General features: G+C 43.6%; 1 protein-coding gene across 1 annotated transcript in view; it reads left to right on the forward strand.

Moving 5' to 3' along the window:
• LOC140455522 (complement C4-A-like) overlaps positions 1-18,478 on the forward strand; it is a 271,191-nt gene extending 252,713 nt beyond the window's left edge. Inside the window, exons 39-41 of the mRNA XM_072550468.1 lie at positions 11,582-11,668; positions 17,380-17,512; positions 17,990-18,478. Of these exons, the coding sequence (XP_072406569.1) occupies positions 11,582-11,668; positions 17,380-17,512; positions 17,990-18,131 (362 nt within the window). The 3' untranslated portion in view covers positions 18,132-18,478. The remainder of the gene's footprint in view (positions 1-11,581; positions 11,669-17,379; positions 17,513-17,989) is intronic.
• The last annotated feature ends 582 nt before the right edge of the window (positions 18,479-19,060 follow it).

Here is a 19,060-nt window from a genome sequence, read left to right on the forward strand (position 1 = left end):
TCCAGTCAAGGATAGTAGTGGGAAGTTGTGTGTGGAGGCGGAGGAGATTGGTGAGACACTAAATCAATACTTTTCATCAGTATTCACTCAGGAACAGGACACTGTTGCTGATGTGACTATTGAGTCACAAGTGATTAGAATGGATGGCCTTGAGGTACGTAGGGAAGAGGTCCGGGGAATACTGGAATGGATGAAAATAGATATGTCCCCTGGGCCTGATGGCATTTATCCTAGGATCCTCTGGGAAGCTAGGGAAGAGATAGTGGAGCCATTGGCCTTGATTTTTATGTTGTCGTTGTCTTCGGGAATAGTGCCAGAAGACTGGAGGATAGCGAATGTGGTCCCCTTGTTCAAGAAGGGGAGCAGGGATAATCCGAGTAACTATAGGCCAGTGAGTCTCACTTCTGTTGTGGGCAAAGTCTTAGAGAGAATTGTAAGGGACAGGATTTATGAACATCTGGATAGGAATAATGTGATCAAGGATAGTCAGCATGGTTTTGTGAAGGGCAGGTCGTGCCTCACAAACCTTATTGAGTTCTTTGAGAAGGTGACCAAGGAAGTGGACGAGGGTAAAGCAGTTGATGTGGTGTATACGGATTTTAGCAAGGCGTTTGATAAGGTACCCCATGGCAGGCTAATGCAAAAACTACGGAGGTATGGCATTGAGGGTGCATTAGAGGTTTGGATTAGGAATTGGCTGGCTGGAAGGAGACAGAGGGTAGTAGTTGATGGTATAGGTTCATCTTGGAGCGCAGTTACTAGCGGTGTTCCACAAGGATCTGTTTTGGGACCATTGCTGTTTGTCATTTTTATAAATGACCTGGAGGAGGGGCTTGAAGGCTGGGTGAGCAAGTTTGCGAATGACACGAAAGTCGGTGGAGTTGTGGACAGCGAAGAAGGATGTGGCAGGTTACAGCGCGATATAGATAAGTTGCAGAGCTGGGCAGTAAGGTGGCAAATGGAATTCAATGTAGCTAAGTGTGAAGTCATTCACTTTGGTAGGAGTAACAAGAAGATGGATTACTGGGCTCATGGTAGACTACTTGGTAGTGTGGATGAGCAGAGGGATCTTGGTGTCCATGTACACAGATCTCTGAAAGTTGCCACCCAGGTAAACAGTGCTGTGAAGAAGGCATATGGTGTACTGGGCTTTATTGGTAGAGGAATTGAGTTCCGGAGTCCTGAGGTCATGTTGCAGTTGTATAAGACTCTGGTGCGGCCTCATCTGGAGTATTGTGTGCAGTTTTGGTCGCCATACTATAGGAAGGATGTGGAGGCATTGGAACGAGTGCAGAGGAGGTTTACCAGGATGTTGCCTGGCATGGTAGGAAGATCATATGAGGAAAGGCTGAGGCACTTGGGGCTGTTCTCATTGGAGAAATGAAGGTTTAGAGGAGATTTGGTAGAGGTGTACAAGATGATTAGGGGTTTAGATAGGGTTGACCATGAGAACCTTTTTCCACGTATGGAGTCAGCTGTTACTAGGGGACACAGCTTTAAATTAAGGGGTGGTAGGTATAGGACAGATGTTAGGGGTAGATTTTTTTACTCAGCGGGTTGTGAGTTCATGGAATGCCCTGCCAGTAGCAGTGGTGGACTCTCCCTCTTTATGGTCATTTAAGTGGGCATTGGATGAGCATATGGACGTTATTGGGCTCGTGTAGGTTAGGTAGGCTTCGGTCGGCGCAACATCGAGGGCCAAAGGGCCTGTACTGCGCTGTATTTTTCTATGTTCTATATCCTCCTCCTATATTCCAAGGCTTTCCTCCTCACTGTTTACCATGTCACCAATATTTGCATCCTCTAAGAACTTCATTACATCTCTTACATTCAAGTCTAAATCTTTTACTTTGTACGTAAACAGTAAAGGCCTGTGGGACCCAAACGGTCAAAGAATTCCAATCAGAAAAGCACCTCTCAACCATTGCCTGCTACTTCCTAGCCATTTGTTAATCCATTTGCCAAACTGCCTTGGATCCCTTGTGATCTTACCATTGCTATCAGATTGCCATGCAAGACCTCTATCAAGAGAAACGTACACAATAATCATAGGGCAGTGAACGAGCACGTGGCTGTAAGCAATGTGCAGAGGAAAGATCTTTGTTCCCCACAACATTTGGAAATACCTTTGGCTAAAATTGATCTATACAAGCTGCAATATTTTGGTAAAAGTAAGAGCAGAACTGAATTCCTTGCTGGACAATTCGCTGGGACTGTTGGGAAATGCAGAATCAAACTTACATAGAGTCTGAGAACAGCAGTTAATGACAGAAGGCTGTTGCAACATGCACAAAATATATCGAGAAAAAGAGCACAAGATCAAGATACAGTAAATTATTAAACAGTTTACCAGTAAAGGAAGAAGTAAGAATGCCCGATGTAATATGAATCAATACTCATTATTTTCAAATTTATTAGTAAGACTGGTGCCACATGACCATGGGCAAATGCAAACGTTTTGTCTGAACAAAACCTGTCCCATAGAAGGCAGCACTGCAAATTAATCATCCATGGATACAAAATTATGGAATCCCTGCAGTGTGGAAGCAGATCATTCAGCCCATCGAGTCCAAACCGACCCTCCAAAGACCATTTCACCCAGACTCTCACCCCTACCCTAATCCTTTCGCACAGATGATCCCTGAAATGGTAGACCTAACATATGACGAATGGCTGAGGATCCTGGGATTATATTTGTTTGAGTTTAGAAGGTTGAGGGGAGATCTAATAGAAACTTACAAGATAATGCATGGCTTAGAAAGGGTGGATGCTGGGAAATTGTTTCCGCCAGGCGGGGATACTAGGACTCGTGGGCACAGCCTTAGAATTAGAGGGGGTCAATTTAGAATGGAAATGAGGAGACATTTCTTCAGCCAGAAAGAGGTGGGCCTGTGGAATCCTCTGCCACCGAGACAGTGGAGGCCGGGACGTTAAATGTCTTCAAGGCAGAGATTGATAAATTCTGAATCTCGCAAGGAATTAAGGGATACAGGGAGAGTGTGGGTAAGTGGAGTTGAAATGCCCATCAGCCATGATTGAATGGAGGAGTGGGTTCGATGGGCTGAATGGTCTTATTTCCACTCCTATTTCTAATGGTCTTATGGTCTTATCCCGGTATCCCTGAATTTCCCATGGCTTATCCACCTAGCCTGCACATCCTTTGACAATATCGGCAATTTTGTCACGGCTAATCAACATAATCTGCACACCTTTCAACAGTGGGAGGAAACTGGAGCACCCGGATGAAACTCACACAAACTCGGGGAGAATGTGCAAACTCCATACAGACAGTCGCCCGAGGCTGGAATCAAACCAAGGTCCCTGGCACTGTGAAGCAGCAGTGCTAACCACTGAGCAGCGGCAATGTTCAAGAGCAATTGGGAAGCCAGCACAGCAGCAAGAGCAGTGGTGTAGATATTGGTGGCAAAACACTGCTGGAGATAAAGAACACCAGCATGATGAGCGGCAAAATCAATTTTGTAAGAGAAAGAACCATACGCAAATGCATACCCCACCGCATATATAGTCCACCAATAGTGGGTAGAAAGTCAAACTTGTATTTAAAACAAAGCCACGCAATATTCTTTGAGTAGTAATAATAGGCAAGTTTAATTTAAAATAGATTCTGGTAGGTTATAGCACATATGGCAGAGAGGGGCAAGCTTTCTTAATGTGTGTTTAGGATAGTTTCCATCGCAATATGTTTCCATTTCAATGACAATGTAGGGACTTGTATCTTGGAAATGGATTATTGAGATGTTGAACAAATCACGTTTGTACAAGAAAATACAGGAATGCAGTGATCGTGACATGAATAAAGTTGTCTTAATAAAGGACAATGCACAAACAATACTGAAAAGAATAAGCTAGAGGAAAAACAGTTTTAATTGGATTACATTGTTACTGTTCCAAAAGCTTGGCCTCAAATGCCTGAGAGAGAATATCTGAAAAATCAAATAACCTTATACAAGTGATCATGCATTAAATGCATTTTGGAGGGAAAAAGTGGGGACTGCAGATACTGGAGATCAGAGTCGAGAGCGTTGTGTTGGAAAAGCACAGCAGGTCAGGCAGCATCCGAGGAGCAGGAGAATTGATGTTTTGGGCATTAACCCTTCCTCAGGAATGAGGCTGGTGGTGGACTATATACTAAGTGGAGTATGCATTTATATCTGGTTCGTTCTCAGACCTTTTACAAAGTTGATTTTGCCCTCATCATGCTGTGGTGTTATTTATCTCTAGCCTCATTCATGTTGTAGGGCTGATATCCGAAACGTCGATTCTCCTGCTTCTCGGATGCTGCCTGACCTGCTGTGCTTTTCCAGCACCACACTCTCGACATTAAATGCATTTTGTAGAGTAGCAGAGATGTAGAAAGAAAAAAGATCAGGGTGGCACGGTGGCTAGCACTGCTGCCTCACAGCGCTAGAGGGTCGGGTTCAAATCCCGCCTCTGGCAACTGTCTGTGTGGAGTTTTCACATTCTCCCCGTGTCTGCGTGGGTTTCCTCTGGGTGCTCCGGTTTTCTCCCACAGTCTAAAGATGTGCAGGTTAGGTGAATTGGCCGTGCTAAATTGCCCGTAGTGTTAGGTGAAGGGGTAAATGTAGGGGAATGGGTCTGGGTGGGTTCCTGTTCGGAGGGTCGGTGTGGACTTGTTGGGCCGAAGGGCCTGTTTCCCCACACTGTAAGTAATCTAATCTCCCTGGAAAATGTAACGTAGAGATTATAATGAACAAAAAATGTTAATGAATAAAAAAAAGACTGAAGTGTGATGTACTGTGAAAGATCAAACTGAGAGCAAGGCAAGATAAAAGGTTGATGGCAAAAATGAAGAAGAAAATAAAAGTTGTCATTAGAAAAGGAACTCACAGCTAAAATGGAATCCTACAGTCATCTGCAAGCACATAAATATCAAAAGGACAACTAAATTAGTAGAATAGTGAGTACGATGCAGAGAAAAGACTTTTGAAGTTAATGGAAATTTTTTTAGATTCGATTAGATTCTCTAAAGCATGGAAACAGACCCTTCGGCCCAACAAGTCCACACTGACCCACCGAAGAGTAACCCACCCAGACCCATTTCCCTCTGACTACGGGCAATTTAGCATGGGCCAATTCACCTGACCTGCACATCTTTGGAGTGTGGGAGGAAACCCACGCAGACTCAGGGAGAATGTGCAAACTCCAAACAGACAGTTGCCCGAGGCTGGAATCGAACCTGGGACCCTGGTGCTATGAGGCAGCAGTGCTAACCACTGAATCACTGTGCCACCCCGTGGTGATTTAATTGATTTAGTTGAAATAGTTGATTTAGAAAATGACTGGCTTGTGTCAGTGCTTATCAATACAGAAAATCATGCCAGCCCATCATGAAAAGAAAACTAATTCAGACTCTCTAAATGTTGTACATTTTAAGGAGATGATACTCAAAAGACAGTCTGGACTTACAGTTGAGAAGACACCAGAAACACATGTAATGTTGTCAGTGTACCGAAGGAAGTGAGGCTTGAAAGTACGACCATAATTTTTCAAGACTTCTTAGATTTGGTCATGACAGTAGAAAAATACAGGGTACTTTCAGAACAGATAGCTTTAGTAGTGGGCGAACTTCTGTAAATAATGATTTAGGAAAACATTACTAACCAATAGGGAAAGTGCATGTTAATTAAGTGAATTCAACATAGAGCTATCAAAGGTGTAAATAATTGCTGGAGGTTTACAGACGATCACAAAGTGGATGAATGGCCAATGTTACTGATGCTGTACATTGGACTTTCTAAATGGATATAATACATTAGAACTGTGAAAAATTGCAGTTTATGGACAAAGTGAACAGTAGAAACATGCAGAAAAATACCTGAGATTGTAAAAAAAATGTTAATTGGACTGTTTGCAACGAGATAAATGTTTGCAGTGGATTTCTTCAGGACGATGGCATCAGCTCCCTTGTTCTACCTGGTTTACAAATTAAAGACTTAACCCTTTTATGGCACATGACTTCATGTCAATAATTGAGATGAAAAGTGGCTTGGAGACCTTTTCTTGAAAAGGAGCCACCGTGGTTGAATCAATTGGCAGGCAAGGGGCAGATGAAGTTAATACAGTGATGTCTGAGATGTTGCATTTTTGAAGAAATAATGGCGGATAAAGTTTAAAAAAAAAGAGCTGATGCAATTTAAAAGGGTTACAAGAGCATGATGACCTGGAGGTATGTGTGTATAAGACACTGAAGGCGGTTCAATAGATTTGTGGAATGTGCAATGAAGCATTCAGTATCCTGTGTTTTATTGTTGAAGACATAGATTTCAAATGGAAGGCTGTTTTCTAAAATCTCGATGAAAAATTGGTTTAGCCTCAACTGGAGTATTAGATTCATTTCTGTCTGCCATGCTTGAGGAAAGTTTAAATAAGATTTTAGAGTTACTTTCACATTATTAGATATCTGGACAGAGTTAGTGGGGTTGTGATTGATGCACATACTGAATTTACCATGAATTTTGGGAAACAGATTTGAGTACATGGAACACAAAATACTGGAATCATGAAGATTTTCACTTAGGGAGTTGTTAAGTTTTGGAATGTGCTGCCTCAGAATCTGGTAGAAACAAATTTAGAACATAGAACATGTAACGTTACAGCACAGTACAGGCCCTTCGACTCTCGATGTTGCGTCGACCTGTGAAATTAATGTGATGCCCATCTAACCTACACTGTTCTATTATTAACCATATGTATGTCCAGTGCCCTTTTAAATTCCCTGAACGTCGCAGAGTCTACTACTGTTGCAGGCAGGCCATTCCACACACCTACTACTCCCTGAGTAAAGAAACTACCCCTGATATCTGTCTTAAACCGATCACCCCTTTTTAAAGTTGTGTCCCCTCATGCTAGCCATCACCACCTGAGGAAAAACGCTCACACTGTCCACCCTATCTAACCCTCTGATTATCTTCTCTGTCTCAATTAAGTCACCTCTCAAACTTCTTCTCTCCAACAAAAACAGCCTCAGTTCCCTCAGCCTTTCCTCATAAGACCTTCCTTCCATACCAGGTAACATCCTAGTAAATCTCCTCTGAAACCTTTCCAAAGCTTCCACTTCCTCCCTATAACTGTACACAATACTCCAGGTGTGGCCTTACCAGTGTCTTGTACAGCTAAAGCATGACCTCGTGGCTCTGAAACTCAATCCCCCTACCAATAAATGCCAACACACCATATTCCTTCTGAACAACCCTATCAACTTGAGTAGCAACTTTCAGGGACTTATGCACCTGAACACCAAGATCAGTCTATTCATCTACACTACCAATAATCTTACCATTAGCCCAGTACTCTGCATTCCTGTTACTTCTTCCAAAGTGAACTATCTCACACTTTTCCTCATTATATACCATTTGCCAATTCTCAGCCCAGCTCTGCATTTTAATCTATGTCCCTCTGTAAACCACAATATCCTTCGGCATTATCCACAACTGTGCGTACCTTTGTGTCATCCACAAATTTACTGACCCATCCTTCTACACCCACAACCAGATCATTTATAAAAATGACAAATAGCAGTGGGCTGAAACCGATCCTTGCAGCACACAACTGGTAACTGAGCTCCAGGATAAACATTTCCCATTAACGACCAACCTCTGTCTTCTTTCAGTCAACCAATTTCTGATCCAAGTTGCTATATTGCCTTCAATCCCAAAACTCTGTACTTTGTGCAATGGCCTACCATGTGGTAGAACCTTATCAAATGCCTTACTTAAGTCCTTATACACCACATCAACTGCTTTACCCTCATCCACCTGTTTTGTCAACTTCTCAAAGAAATCAATAAGGTTAGTTAGGCACGACCTACCCTTCACAAAACCGTGTTGACTATCCCTAACCAAATTATTCCTTTCTAGATGATTGTAAATCCTGCCTCTAATAACCTTTTCCAATGCCGTACCCACACCAAAGTAAGGCTCACTGGCCTATAATTACCAGAGTTGTCCCAATTCACCTTCTTAAACAAGGGAACAACATTTGCTATCCTACAGTCTTCCAGCACTAATCCTGTCGACGATGACGTAAAGATCCAAGCCAAAGGCTCTGCAATCTCCTCCCTGGCTTTCCAGAGAATCCAAGGATAAATCCCATCCGGCCCTGGGGTCTTATCTATTTTCAGATCTTCCAAAATTGCTAAACCCTCCTCTTTGTCGAGCACAATCCCATCTAATCTTGTAGCCTTTACCTCCGTATTCTCACCAACAGTATTCATTCAGCGCTTCCCCTGTGTCCTCACATTCCATACACATTTTTCCACTACTATCTTTGATTGGTCCCAATCTTACTCTAGTCATTCTTTTATTCCTGATGTGGCAATAGAAGGCCTTAGGGTTTTCCTTGATCCTATCCACCAACAACTTCTCATGTCCCCTCCTGGCTCTTCTTAGCCCTCTCCTTCGATCATTTCTGACTAACTTATAACTCTCAAGCCCCCTAACTGAGCCTTCATGCTTCATCCTCACATAAGGAGAAAGTGAGGACTGCAGATGCTGGAGATCAGAGCTGAAAATGTGTTGCTGGAAAAGCGCAGTAGGTCTTCTGTTTGAGAACGTGGCTGAAGAGCTTCTGTGCAGAGATGACCTGGGGTGTATAGTGAGAGGGGGACTCACTGAAATCCTTGTAGAGGGAGGAAGAGAGCTTCTTCAAGGAAGGCTTCCTGAAGAAGGGCTTATGCCCGAAACGTCGATTCTCCTGTTCCTTGGATGCTGCCTGACCTGCTGCGCTTTTCCAGCAACACATTTTCAGCTCATCCTCACATAAGCCTTCCTCTTCCTCTTGACAAGAGCGTCAACCTCTTTAGTAAACCATGGCTCCCTCTCTCGACAACTACCTCCGTGCCTGATAAGTATATACTTATCAAGGACCCGCGGTCGCTGTTCCTTGAATAAATTCCATGTTTCAAGTTTATCCATCCCCTACAGTTTCCTTCCCCATCCTATGCATCCTAAATCTTGCCTATTCGCATCATAATTGTCTTTCCCCCAGTTATATCTCTTTCCCTGCGGTTTATACCTATCCTTGCCCATTGCTATTGTAAACAGAACCGAACTGTCGTCACTATCGCCAACGTGCTCACCTCCCTCCAAATCTAACACCTGACTGGGTTCATTCCCCAGTACCAAATCCTATATGGCATCTCCCTTTGTTGTTGTCCTGTGTTAGAAAACCATCCTGCACACATTGAACAAAAATTGACCCACTTAAACTGGCAGTGGGGTGACTCAGTGGTTAGCACTGCTGCCTCACAATGCCAGGGACCCGAGTTTGACTCCAGCCTCGGGTGACTGTCTGTGAGGAGTTTGCACATTCTCCCCGTGTCTGCGTGGGTTTTCTCCAGGTGCTGTGGTTTCATCCCACAGTCCAAAGATGTGCAGGTCAGGTAGATTGGCCACGCTAAATTGTTAGATGCATTAGTCAGAGGGAAATGGGTCTGGGTGGGTTACTCTTTGGAGGGTCGGTGTGGACTAGTTGAGCTGAAGGGCCTGTTTCCACACTGTAGGGAATCTAATCAATAAACTACTTGAACTATCGTATTCCCAGTCAATATTGGGGAAGTTAAAGTTCCCCCATAACAACTACCCTGTTACTTTTGCTTCTATTGGGAATCATCTTTGCTATCCTTTCCTCTACATCCCTAGAGCAATTCAGATGTCGATAGAAAACTCCCAACAGGGTAACCTCTCCTTTCCTGTTTCTCATCTCAGCCCAAAATATCTCAGTGGATGAGTCCTCGAACGTTATCTCAGCTGCTGTAATACTCCCCTTGATTAACAATGCCATTTCCCCCCACCCCCCTCCTCCTTTACCATCTTCTCAGTTCTTGCTGAAACATCTAAATCCCGGAATCTGCAACAACTATTCCTGTCCCTCCTCTAGTCATGTCTCTGAAATGGCCACAACATCGAAATCCCAGGTACCAACCCATGCTGCACGTTCACCCACCTTATTCCGGATGCTCCTGGCATTGAAGTACATACATTTCAAACCAACATCCTGATTTCCGGTGCCCTTTCGCAACCTTGTAAACTTATCCCTGACCTCACTACCCTCAACCTCCTGTACACTGGAACAACAATTCAGGCTCCCATCCTCCTGCTGCATCAATTTAGACCCTCCAGGATATTGGTACCCTTCTGGTTCAGGTGAAGACCATCCTGTTTGTAGAGGTCCCACCTTCCCCAGAAAGAGTTCCAATTATCCAAGAATCCAAAACCTTCCATCCCGCACCATCCCTACAACCACATGTTCAGCTCTGCTCTCTCCCAGTTCCTTGCTTCACTAGCACGTATCATGGGCAACAAACTAGAGATAATAACTCTGTTTGTTCTAACTCTAAGCTTTCACCGTAGCTCCCTGAATATCTGCCTAAAATCCCCATCTCTCTTCCTACCTATGTCGTTGGTGCCGATGTGGACCACGACTTTGGGCTGCTCCCCCTCAAGGATCCCAAAACACGATGAGAGACATCACAAACCCTAGCACCTGGGAAGCAACACACCAACCGTGAGTGTTTCTCATTCCCACAGAATCTCCTCTCTGTTCCCCTAACTATGGAGTCCCCAATCAATATTGCTGTGCTCCTCTTCCCCTTTCGTTTCTGAACATCAGGGACAGACTCTATGTCAGAGATCTGTGCCCCATTGCTTACCCCTGGTAGGTCATCCCTCCCAACAGTATCCAAAACAGTACATTTGTTGTTGAGGGGAATCCCACAGAGGTTCCCTGCACTGCCTGCCGGTTCCCTTTCCGTCCCCTGACGGTAACCCATCTACCTTCTTCACGTGGCTGTGGAGTAACTCCCTCCCTGTAACTCCTCTCAAAAACCCTCTCCACCTCCCGAATCATCCAGCTCTAGCTCCACTTCCCTAACAGGGTTCTCGAGGAGCTGGAGTTGGGTGCACTTCCCACAGATGAAGTCAGCAGGAAGCTCCCACATACTGCAGGAGGAACATTCAACGGCCCTAATCCCCATTCCCACGATTCTAAATTCACAAACGGACAGATGAAAAAATGAAACATGAAAGAAAACACATCAGCTTACCAACCGACGCACAGAACTTTTTTTTTTGGTTAGAGGAGGAGAATGGGTGGGAGACACTGTCCGAGTAGTGTTTTGGGTAAAGCAACTACCCAAAAAAAACCTCGTGACCTCCGACTGCCTCAAGGAGCTGAACAAAGCCCAACGTGGAAGTAAGTCATTCATACTGTGTACTCATGTATCCCGACAGGCTACGCTGCTCCCTGGTATTGACTTAAGGTTTTCAAGATGAATTGTACAGTTATGTTAATGGAAGTGTATAAAGGTTTTTGAAGAGAAGTTTGCAGATTTTGTACAGAGTTGAAATAGCCATTCAGAAAGTTAGCACATAATTGGTTTTATAAGAATTATATGGTTGTGTGATTCTCATATTCTTCAAACAAAACTGGGCATTTCTTGACTCACTTGTTGTAGTGTACACAAGGAATGTCACAGCAGCCTTCAGAGAAAGTCACTGGTGATGCCCGCTGAAATATTTTTATCTACAATTTTACTTTGCAGCTTATAGAATCAGAGTTGACAATATTACTACGACCGGATATTTTGAAAACTACCAGGTGTCGATTACTAGAATTCTGAAAATGGGCCGTAAGTCTTTTTGAAAATTGACTTCTTTTTGAACTGAATGCTTCTGTGAAACAGATGTTTAATGAGCATTAGTCATTTAATTGCAATTTCAAATCAATATTTTCATCAACCCTAATAATTTTTCAAGAGATTTTCTCCCTAAATATTGCTAAAATATTCATGAACTTCTTGGCACTCATCTTTTCATGAAGACGGACCTGAAGACTCACGACTCTTTCAGAGTGAGGAAATATCATCATTTCTTGTTCTAAGTGGACTACTCCTGATCTTGAAGAGTTAACCTGAGTTTTCTGTTCTCCCATAATGGGAAACCTCTTTCCACATCAAGCTAGTTAAGACTCCTTAAGTTTCAATTGGGTTGTCCCTTGTTGTTCTGAGTTTTAGCAGAATGAAGCCAAGACTGCCCAGCCTTAGCTCATAACGGATCCCACGAGGAGGTTGAACAGTTCAGCCACTTTAACAACACTTTCCACCCCGACCTCAAATTCACCTGGACCGTCTCAGACTCCTCCCTCCCCTTCCTCGACCTTTCCATTTCCATCTCGGGTGACCGAATCGACACGGACATTTACGACAAACCAACCAACTCCCACAGCTACCTAGACTACACCTCCTCCTCTAGCTTATCTCTCCACGCTTCAGGCTCACTGCCTTTATTCCTGATGAAGGGCTTTTGCCCGAAACGTCGATTTCGCTGCTCGTTGGATGCTGCCTGAACTGCTGTGCTCTTCCAGCACCACTAATCCAGTATTTGGTTTTCAGCATCTGCAGTCATTGTTTTTACCTTACACCTCCTCCCACCCTGCCCCCTGTAAAAACACGATCCCATATTCCCAATTCCTTCGTCTCCGCTGCATCTGCTCCCAGAAGGAGCAGTTCCAAAACCGTACCACCCAGATGGCCTCCTTCTTCAAGGCCTGCAATTTCCCCCAGACGTAGTCGACGATGCCCTCCACCGCATCTCCTCCACTTCCCGCTCCTCTGCCCTTGAGCCCCGCCCCTCCAACCACCACCAGGACAGAGCCCCACTGGTCCTCACCTACCACCCCACCAACCTCCATGTCCAACGTATCATCCGTCGTCATTTCCGCCACCTCCAAACGGACCCCACCACCAGGGACATATTTCCCTCCCCTCCCCTATCAGCGTTCCGAAAAGACCACTCCCTCCGTGACTCCCTCGTCAGATCCACACCCCCCACCAACCCAACCTCTATTCCCGGCACCTTCCCCTGCAACCGCAAGAAACGCAAAACTTGTGCCCACACCTCCCCCCTTACCTCCCTCTAAGGCCCCAAGGGACACTTCCATATCCGCCACAAATCCACCTGCACCTCCATACACATCATCTATTGCATCTGCTGCACCCGATGTGGCCTCCTCTATATTGGGGAGATAGGCTGCCTACTTGCGGAACGTTTCAGAGAACACCTCTGGGACACCCGGACCAACCAACCCAACCACCCCGTAGCCCAACACTTCAACTCCCCCTCCCACTCCACCAAGGACATGCAGGTCCTTGGATTCCTCCATCGCCAGACCATGGCAACATGACGGTTGGAGGAAGAGCGCCTCATCTTCCGCCTGGGAACCCTCCAACCACAAGGGATGAACTCAGATTTCTCCAGTTTCCTCATTTCTCCTCCCCCCACCTTGTCTCAGTCAAATCCCTCGAACTCAGCACCGCCTTCCTAACCTGCAATCTTCTTCCTGACCTCTCCGCCCCCATCCCACTCCAGCCTATCACCCTCACCTTGACCTCCTTCCACCTATCGCATTCCCAACGCTCCTCCCCCAAGTCCCTCCTCCCTACCTTTTATCTTAGCCTGCTGGACACACCTTCCACATTCCTGAAGAAGGGCTGATGCCCGAAATGTCGATTCTCCTGTTCCTTGGACGCTGCCTGACCTGCTGCGCTTTTCCAGCAACACATTTTCAGCTCTGATCTCCAGCATCTGCAGTCCTCACTTTCTCCTCATAACAGATCATGCCCATTATAGATCCTAGTCTCGTAAATCTTCTTTCACGTGGAAAGAGACCGAAGGAGGGGCATCTTTTTCATGCAGAGGGTGCCAGAGGAAGTGGTGGAGGCTGGTCCAATTACAATATTTAAAAGGCATTTGGATGGATATGTGAATAGGAAGGGTTTGGAGGGATATCAGCCGAGTGCTGTCAGGAGGCACTAGATTGGGTTGGGATATCTGGTCGGCATAGATGAGTTGGACCGAAGGGTCTATTTCTGTGCTGTACATCTCTATGACTTTATGTGCCTCCAGTGTATTTGCATGCTTCTTTAAAGAAGAGACCTTTACTCTGTGCAGTACTCCAGACATGGCCGAACCACTGCCCCGTAGAAATGAAGCAGAACTTTTGTATTCGTGTCCACGTGCAAAAAAAAGACAGAATTCTATTAACTTTGCTAAATATCTGTTAAACCTGTGTGCTAACCATGTTCAATACGTGCATGAGGGAAACTGTATACATGTTCATTTAGACCTCTGTAGTCAATAGCCATGTGGATATTATGATGTATTTTTAATTGTTCCTGTCAAAACTGATGAAATCACACTTTCCCCAATCCAAATGGTTTTGAAAGTTTAAGAATATTATGTCTACCAATTTACCACTGTCTACAGTGTATGTTTGATCACCAATGAAGTTAAACATCACATCACACCAGGTTATAGCCCAACAGATTTATTTGGAAATAAACTTGCTGGACTATAACCTGGTGTGGTGCGATTTTTAACTTTGTCCATCCCAGTCCAACACCTCCACCTCCTCAGTGAAGTTCACAAGATTGATCAACCATGGCTGCCCTTTCTGAATCTGCCTGATTGCCTTCAGCTTATCCAAGGGCTCTGGTATTGCTTATTTAATAATAGCTTCTTTCATTTTGCCTATGACATAAACTAAGCTGACCAGCCTAAACTTTCTGGCATTTTTTTCTCTGCATTATAAAGAAGCTACCTCTGCTATCTTCCAAAGTAATGGAGGACCCCCTTAATCAGGGGAGTCTTAGAAAATGTAAACCACTGACAAATACCTCACTCAACACTTCCTTTAAGATAATACTTTCAGGACTAAGACACTTAGTATCTTACTGAGTATCAATTTTCTGCTGATTCTGATTTTCTTGAGTTATCATTTTGTCGATTTAATAATCTGTTCTTGCATCACAGATGTTATTGTGTATAATGAGAGTTATTGTATGATATCCATTCAATTTGAATTTTGAAAATTAGCTCTCCAATATAACTAGTCATCTACGTTTTGTTAGAAAGCACTGAAACAAAAAGCTTGAGGCCTCTACGGGTGTTTTAAAATTTAATGGTGGTGACACCATCACACTGAGCATTAACACTGCTATTGCTGTGGAAGAATCACCGAATGTTCTATAAAGCATTACCAGGAATCGCAGAAAATCCTTCATGAACTTAAACTTTAATCCTGCAAAATCAAAGCTGTAGGAGCCGGCAAAATGTCTTCCCTGACTCCTCGCAAGCTCTTTAATTTCCTCCAGTTTCTACAATTGTTGTTCCTGTGCTTATCAGAGAACATTAGCATAGCCAATCATGCTGGTTTGCTTTGACCTTTTGAACTAATCGTCGTCTGCCACACTGATTCCCTCCATCACACTGAACCTATCACATTACAACATCTTCAGCATTAACTTGTCTCCCAGTGATTTAACTGACCATGTACTGCCATTATCTGTTACTGGAGCCCGGTAACATGATCCCAGGCATACATTGCAACACTAAGGTAAATACAAAACTGCACAAATAACTTCCATACTACCTCATTCAAGAACAAAGTTAAAAATCACACAACACCAGGTTATAGTCCAACAGGTTTAATTGGAAGCACACTAGCTTTCGGAGCGACGCTCCTTCATCAGGTGATTGTGGAGGGCTCGATCAAACACAGAATTTATAGCAAAAATTTACAGTGTAATGTAACTGAAATTATACATTGAAAAATTGATTGTCTGTTCGGCCTTTCATCTGTTAGAATACAGTGATAGTTTCACTTCTTTCATGTGAAAATCACAAAGCCTTTTTTAAAAAAAAGTTGCATTCTCGGGTTAGTTGTTAACAATGGTGATAGCTAGACAATATGTTGAAGGTATTAGCCCCCTGTATTCTCTGTCTATGCCATGTTGTTTAGATTGATTCTAATCTAAAAAGTGAGATAACGGAGTTTTTGAGCAAAGTACAATATAACTCTGAAAGTACAAATTCACCCCACAAAATATATGTGTGCATGTGGGTCTTTGTCTGTCTGTATGTGTCTGTCTGGGTTGGGGGTTGTGAGCGTGAGAAAGTGTATATATGTGTGTGTGTAGTGAGTGCAGAGTGTCTTAAGTCTGTGAGGGGGTGCATGTATGAGTGTGTGTGTCTGTAAGGGTGTGTGTGGGTGTCTGTGTGCGCATCAGTGTGTATATGTGTCCGTGTGTATGTGTGTATAGGAGTGCCTATGTGTGTCTGAGAGTGTGTGTGTGTGTGCAGGAGTATCTGTGTGTGTGTATAGTGCAATGTTGGTCACCTGTAGCGTGACATGAACTTAAGGTCCAGGTTGAGGCCCTCCCTATGGGAACTGAACTTAGCCATCAGCCTCTACTTGGCCACTTTTCTCTGCTGCCTGTCCCGAAGTCCACCTTGGAAGATGGTGACCTGAAGGTCCGACCTTGGGTTCATGCCACATTACAGGTGATCACCATTGCACTATACACATTATACATGGACACATATACACACAAATGCGCACACAGGCACCCACACACACCCTTACAGACACACACACTCCCACACTCATACATGCACCCCCTCACAGATTTAAGACACTCTGCACTCACTACACACACACATACACTTTCTCACACTCACGACCCCCACCCCAGACAGACAGACAGACAGACACACACACACACAGACAGACAAAGACCCACATGCACACATATATTTTGTGGGGTGAATTTATACTTGCAGGGTTACATTGCACTTTGCTCAAAAACTGCATACATTCATGTAGAACTCTGAACTCAAAAACTGCATGAGTTTATGTAAAACTCCATTATCTCACTTTTTAGATTAGAATCAATCTAAACATCATGGTATAGACAGAGAACACAGGGGGCCAACACCTTCAACATATTGTCTAGCTATCACCATTGTTAACAACTAACCGGAGAATGCAACTTTTAAAAAAAAGGTTTTGTGATTTACACAAGAAAGAAAAACTATCACTGTATTCTAACAGATGAAAGGCTTAATGGACAATCAATTTTTCAATGTATAACTTCAGTTACATCACACTGTAAATTTTTGCTATAAATTCTGTGTTAGGATTGAGCCCTTCACTATCACCTGATGAAGGATCATCGCTCCGAAAGCTAGTGTGCTTCCAATTAAACCTGTTGGATTATAACCTGGTGTTGTGTGACTTTTAACTTTGTACACCCCAGTCCAACACCGGCATCTCCAAATCATTCAAGAATGGTTTTCAGTTATACATTCATGGAATTTTATCAATGTCAGATGCAATTTACAGATTTTTCTTTGTGCAAAAGGTGACCTGGCAGGTTTTTGGGTAATGCGGGACAATGAAATTTGGTGTGGGTACTGTTAAGCAGACACAGTTTTGTTGTCTGGTCATGTCTTTCTGGGATTCCTGAAGATAATGCCTTTCCTTTCCATGGTCTGCAATCAGATAAGGATGAAAGGGTTCAAGTAAATGATGTCCGACATTTCCTGAAGCGGAATTCCTGTCAGCTTCAGCTGAAGAAAGGTGAAGACTATTTCATCATGGGCCAAGATGGGAGAAGCACTGATGGAAGTGGCAAGTAAGTCCATTTTTCTGAATTGTCAGCAGAGCAAGTCAGATTTGATTGGAGATCAACAGGATATCATAGGAGTTTCATCGCTGCCATTTCTCAGGTCTCTAGGAACTGATAAAAATGCAGCCACACCCAAACTATGAGAATCAATTCAAAAGAAGTCAAATAACAAGGTACATCCTCACTGAGGCAAATACTGAAACTCTTCATAGAAATCATCAGAGAATAATGTAAAGTGTTGTTGCATTTTATGCAGGATGGTGCATAGTTTGAGCTTCTGCACAAAGTCGATACCATGACCCATTTTCCCATCATTGTTACTTGCCAGTAAAATAGTCCAGCAGATTTCTTCCGCCATTACTAGGAGTCAACACCTTTCTCTTGAGATATTCCTGAGCCAAAGGTTGCCAGAATTGCTTCTTCCTTCAGGATGCTATTCTGCTCACGGTGAAGAAATAGCTAATTCTTGTTTTCCATCTGCAGGATTCAGTATTTATTTGATGCCAAATCCTGGATTGAGGAAATTCCATCAGCTGATACCTGTGAGCTTCGGAAGTACCGCAGTGCCTGCAAAAACCTGAACGATTCCATGAATGACCTTTTAAATCTGGGGTGCCAAGTGTAGCGTGTGCCCAAACAGAGCTTCAAGGCTGACATATTAAATACATACTCTTAAAAGTAATACATTAATTGGTCTGTATAATAAAGTTTAGAAAATTACACCATTTATGAAACTTCAAGAAGTGTTCCTCCCCTTAATATGTCTTAGCTCATATGTGAGTCAAAATTACAGAAATCTCTGTTGTGATGTTATCATGAGGCACGTTATAATAATGTTTTTGCATATCTGTCATCAGCATAATGTATTCTGTTCTCAAGGTTGAGCTGGGTCACCAATGTTTGGGTCAGTTACAGCTGAAGCTGTAAGCTGGTACTAAAAAACAGAAGTTGAAAGAAATTGTAAATCCTGTCTATTAACTCTTTCCTTTCCATGATGTGATGCTCCAAATATTTCTTCCAGGTGAAAGCTTCTTTCTCTTTGTGTTTCCTTTCATTGTCTACAAAAAAAAATCAAAATTCTGGAGAGCGAAGAAGGCGTTTGGTATGCTTTCCTTTATTGGACAGAGTATTGAGTACAGAAGTTGGGAGGTCATGTTGCGGCTGTACAGGACATTGGTTAGGCCACTGTTGGAATATTGCATGCAATTCTGGTCTCCTTCCTATCAGAAGGATGTTGTGAACCTTGAAAGAGTTCAGAAAAGATGTACAAGGACGTTGCCAGGGTTGGAGGATTTGAGCTACAGGGAGAGGCTGAACAGGCTGGAGCTGTTTTCCCTGGAGCGTCGGAGGCTGAGGGGTGACCTTACTGAGGTTTACAAAATCATGAGGGGCATGGATAGCATAAATAGACAAAGTCTTTTTCCTATTGAGTGAGCGAGTCCAGAACTAGAGGGCATAGGTTTACGGTGAGAGGGGAAAGATATAAAAGAGACCTAAGGGGCAACTTTTTCACACAGAGGGTGGTACATGTATGGAATGAGCTGCCAGAGGATG

This window comes from Chiloscyllium punctatum, chromosome 30 (genome assembly GCF_047496795.1).
Source record: "Chiloscyllium punctatum isolate Juve2018m chromosome 30, sChiPun1.3, whole genome shotgun sequence".
Lineage (NCBI taxonomy): Eukaryota > Metazoa > Chordata > Chondrichthyes > Orectolobiformes > Hemiscylliidae > Chiloscyllium > Chiloscyllium punctatum.